Raw genomic sequence first — 5000 nt, 5'->3', positions numbered from 1 at the left:
ATTTCAGCTTACGAAAATCAGATCAATGGTTAACCCAGCTATAGGAATTCATTACAATGTGTCACTTGTTGCGTGATCCTGCACAGACAAACAGACCAATACATGACGTCAGACAATCTCCTCTTCATTAATTTTAAAAGCTAAAAAAGACCCCTTTCCTTTTTCTTTATTAATTTCTGGTCAAAGTATCGTCGACAATGCGCTGCTTTCTTTAACATGGCCTCTAAGGTATTATGTGAAGACCGAAATTCCACGTATAGGTTAGAAGATATATTTCACTTATATGTAATGGCGGTTTTTTATATGAACGTGAGTGTGTGTGTGTGTGTGTGTGTGTGTGTGTGTGTGTGTGTGTGTGTGTGTGCTCGCGCGTGCACATACGTGTGTGCACATTCCCCAGTGTAAGCACACACGCACGCGTGTACACACACACACACGCACATACATATCTTTTTTATTTGTTTGTTTATCCTTCTTTTTGACGGGTAGAAAGTCACGAGGGCGGCGTCGAGCAACACTCGAACGCCTTTCTCACACTCGAGAACGTGACCAGGATATAAGTAAAGGAAGGAGAAGCGTCCGGTCAGAGTGAGTCAGGCTCCAAGAGGTTCCAAAGACGGAAGAGGGTTTGTGACGCTTCTCTCTTGTATCTAGCATGGTTGAGTGAGCTTTGTGTTTTGACATTAATTTGCACTAGTCTTTGGCGTGCTTTTCATGCAATGTTGAGGGAAAGGATAACTTTCAAATACTATAGGGGAAGCACGTGTACCCCCCCCCCCCCATTACCCATGAATTCATCAGTGTCTACACGAAGGAAGATCAGTTATCACTAAGCCGAAAGACCAACTTTCGCCTGGTCGGGGGGGGGGGGGGGGAGGCAATAATCTTACCAGAAAGGAAGAAGTATGGCCAAGGTTAAAAAATTATAATTATTATTATTATTATTGATATTATTATTGTTATTATTATTATTATTATTATTATTAACTTATTAAAAAATAAACCTTCCACTTACGGTAAAAAACTTCCACTGAAAACTTAGGCTTATTTACGCATGTACATAAGAAATAGAAAAAAAAAAATCGATCACAACACCTTTTCTTTTTACGCCAAATCTAACTCAAACCCCCCTTCCCCCCCTCCTCCCACCCCCTCTTCAAAATTTCCAGCCGCATTGTCCGAAACGATGAGAGAGAATGGCCCCGGAGAAAAAGGCGCGGACGGCGGAAGCGGCACCACGTGGTTGAGACCAGCGACTGAGATCGAAACCGCGTTCGAAACCTTACAGATCCATGGAATTTTCTCGTCTGCTTACTGGCTCACCCTCACCAGCGCGGAGCCTTTGCGAGAAGACCATGTGCGAACGGCGCTCTGCCACTTGTATAGGTAAGTCTGTCTGTCTCTCTTTATCTTCCTCTCTCTCTCTCTCTCTCTGTTTATGTCTCTTTGTCTGTCTCTGTCTCTGTGTCTGTCTGTGTCCTTGTCTCTCTGGCTCTATCGCTAACTCTATCTCTGTTTATGTCTCTGTTTCTCAGTCTCTCTGTCTCTATGAATCTATCTCGTGAACGGTACCCTGTCAGTTATATAGTAAGTCCCTCTATTTCCCTCTCTCTCTCTCTCTCTCTCTTTTTTTCTTTTTTTTGTGTCTCTCTCTCTCTCTCTCTCTCTCTCTCTCTCTCTCTCTCTCTCTCTCTCTCTCTCTCTCTCTCTCTCTCTCTCGATGTTGTCTATGGACCTTCTCTTTTATAAGCAACCGTAATCTCTGCTGTAGATTTCGTGGTCTCGGTAATATTAATTGAATGTGCACTTTCTTGTATCATATATCTTTACCAACTACTGCTTCCTGGGTGCTATTTTATGGGTGAATTGGCGCCTTTCACGTTCTTGATTCTTGAGTCCATTCGTCTATCGGTTATCATTCTCTGTTTTTCGTTATCTGCACGATTATCATGCGTAGTAGAGCAATAGTATTATCTCAACCGAGTCGATCTGCAGGAAGGTGCCGCCCCTGAGGACGTGTTTCCGCATGCGAGGCGACTGCTTGTGGCTGTGCGAGATGGAGGAGGAGGCCATCGACTTCCAGGTGAAACTTCATTGTTGTTTAAAACAATTGGATTTGTAAATTAGTGTATTTTTTCCCGTAATGTTTCCCTCCTGAGTTCCTTTTTTACTTAGCTGTAACAAACTGAATTGCTTATCCCTCAGCTACGCATTTTGTAAATTCATATCCGGTTCACTTTGGAAATCCAGCTTCCCGCCAGTGCAGACGGCGCTGTCCCTCTTTCGTAGTCCCTTGTCAGACTGACACCAGCTGCCTTGTCCCTAAACCTCGCTTAAATCATGGGTTTATGTTTGGGTTATGGAGCTGAACTCAAGGAAAACTCAAGGTTTGGTTGCTTGATCCACCAGGTCGTCGAGGGAGCCGACCCCAGGCGAGTGACGGAGGACCTGATGAACCAGAGCTTCCCCTCCCACGAGGGCCCCCTGTGGCGTGCCAGGCTGGTCCGAGGAGCCGCCGGCGAGGACTGTCCCCCGGAGGAGGTGCGGGCGTCCTTCCCTCACACGAGCCACCTCGTCCTCGGGAACCATCACGGCATCGCCGACGGAACCTCCAACGTCAGGACCTACAACCTCCTGCTCAGGATCCTCAATGACGTCATCGCCGGCAGGCCTATCGACGACCAGGAGCAGCTGGGCGAGATGGTCGTCCAGGAGGAGTTCAAAGCAATGGTCAGCGCCAAACTGCGGGAGCTTCAGAAGGACCCCGAGAACCTCCAGCGCTTGGTGGAGGAGAAAGAAAAAGCCATGACAAGCGTCCCCCTCCTGCTCCAGTGTCACCCGTCGTTAGAGGGAACAGAAGTGAAAACGAAACTCATCTTTGAGGAACTGGACGAAGACACGACGCGCAGGTTCTTCCACAGATGCAAGAAGGAGGGCGTGTCGGTGGGAAGCGCCTTCACAGCGCTCATAAACGGAGCAACCATCGACCTGGCCAAGAGGGCCGGCCGCACGGACGAAACGTTCACACTGCAAGAGGTGCATACGCTGAACCTTCGTCGGTTCCTCTCCGGCGACGCGTCGAAGCACCTCGGCATTCACTCCACCCTGTTTGCTCATGCTGTCGAGGCCCCAGCGGCGTGGCGGGAGTCTTTCTGGGACTACGCAAGGACACTCCACCGCAGCTTCCATACCAAGCTGAAGCAAGACGGCCACTTGCTTCACCGGTGTCTCGTCCAGCTGACGAAACCTGCCTACCCAACCAGTTCCCTTTCGCTAAAGCTTCCTCCTCCTACCGACGACTACCTGAGTTCGAACATGCAGGACCTGGACGCCCTCCTCCCGTACGCCGCCGGGGAACACGCCCAGGCCGCGCGGGTGGTCAGGGGCGCCTCCAACTTCAGCAGGTTCTCGGGTTACTTCGTCCACACCTTCCGCAAGAGGCTCTCCTGCAGCCACTGCTTCTCGTCGCACATCATCGCGGAGGACACAGCGAAGGCCCTCATCCGAACCATCTTCGACAGCCTTCGAGGTCTCGTGTGAAGCTCATGTCGAAGGAAAACAGCGTCGATATGAGTAACGAATTAGTGTTATATATATAGGCTATATAAATAGGTAGATACATATAAATATGCATTATATACATATACAGATAGATTGATGGAAATGAATATAGGTATAGGGTGTATGTATATGTGTGTATCTCTCACACTCCAAGATCATCCCAACATGAAAACTACAATTAAGTATCATGCTGTGACCACGGCGGCTCAGACATGACCCTGTCGTTAAAAAAAAAAAAAAAAAAAAAAAAAAAAAAAAAAAAAAAAAAAAAAAAAAATATATATATATATATATATATATATATATATATATATATATATATATATATATAATACATACATATATATGTATATATACACACACATACATATATGTATATATGCATAAATATATATAATATATATTCATATATATGTATATATATATATATATATATATAATGTTGATATGTAAATATATATATATATTATATATATATATATATATATATATATATATATATATATACATATATATGTACACACACACACACACACACACACACACACACACAGACACACACACACACACACACACACACACACATATATATATATATATATATATATATATATATATATATATATATATATATATATACATATATATACATGGTAGAAAAACCCACAATGCAAAAACTAGATTTACTGAAAATGAGACTACAGTTTCGAAATTCACCTGGATTCCATCGTCAGGTCTGAAGAGGAAAGGGAGAGAAGGAGGCATGAAAGAGAGAGAGGCGAGGCAACGCCAGTCTCACTAAACGTCTGTCTCAACATAAGTACGCTGTATCCAAGGGACACAACAACAACGCCCTTTTGCCATTAGCGGGACACAGGCCATCAGATGGACTGGTCAGCGGCGCGGATTGTCTCTCCTTCCGCTGATGTGCACGCCCGCAGACTGGTGGAATCCTTCCCAATAAAGCTGCTGCCTCATTTCAACTTGAACAGCGGTTTTTCTCCTGCTGATAGTCTTCCCGCATCCTCCGCCTTCTCCATTAGTCAGCCCGATCCTCCGACTTTGATCTGACCTCCCTTTCGCTTCCGTTCGTCTGTCTTCACCTGTCCCTTGTTACCGCGTTGCCTCTCCTCTCTCTCTCTTTTATACCCCCCCTCCTCCTCTCCCATTCCTCTTCAGGCCTTAAAGATGGAATCCAGGTGGATTTCGAACCTGTAGTCTCATTTTCAATAAATTTTGTTTTTGCATTGTGGGTTTTTCTACCATAGTATCTACACGGAAGAATGTTTAACCATTCATACACACACACGCGTATGTATGTATTTATATACATATATATAAATAAACTTGTCAGTTCCACTAAAACTTAATCACAATGAAGCTGAATCCGACGCTGGGAATCGGGGAATCTTGGAATGCTTCGTAGGCCGAGGTCCCTC

The 5000-nt window shown here is 45.1% G+C and overlaps 1 protein-coding gene across 1 annotated transcript; it reads left to right on the top strand.

The window, feature by feature from the left end:
- Positions 1-1994: 1994 nt before the first annotated feature.
- LOC119588171 lies at positions 1995-3618 on the top strand. Its single transcript, XM_037936877.1, has 2 exons — positions 1995-2083; positions 2410-3618. The coding sequence occupies exons 1-2, from the start codon at positions 2027-2029 to the stop codon at positions 3538-3540; spliced, it is 1188 nt and encodes a 395-aa protein (XP_037792805.1). The 5' UTR covers positions 1995-2026; the 3' UTR covers positions 3541-3618.
- Positions 3619-5000: the final 1382 nt, after the last annotated feature.

Source organism: Penaeus monodon, chromosome 3, assembly GCF_015228065.2.
Source record: "Penaeus monodon isolate SGIC_2016 chromosome 3, NSTDA_Pmon_1, whole genome shotgun sequence".
Taxonomy (NCBI): Eukaryota; Metazoa; Arthropoda; class Malacostraca; order Decapoda; family Penaeidae; genus Penaeus; species Penaeus monodon.
The sequence above is the reverse complement of the archived record's forward strand: the minus strand, read 5'-3'. Positions and strand labels throughout refer to the sequence as shown.

What these genes read in the sequence shown, in the direction of transcription:
- LOC119588171 (XM_037936877.1), top strand. Translation starts at nt 2,027, where the DNA reads ATGCGAGGCGACTGCTTGTGGCTGTGCGAGATGGAGGAGGAGGCCATC. An exon ending in AGGAGGCCATCGACTTCCAG is followed by an intron (nt 2,084 to 2,409) that starts GTGAAACTTCAT and finishes TTGATCCACCAG; the next exon opens with GTCGTCGAGGGAGCCGACCC.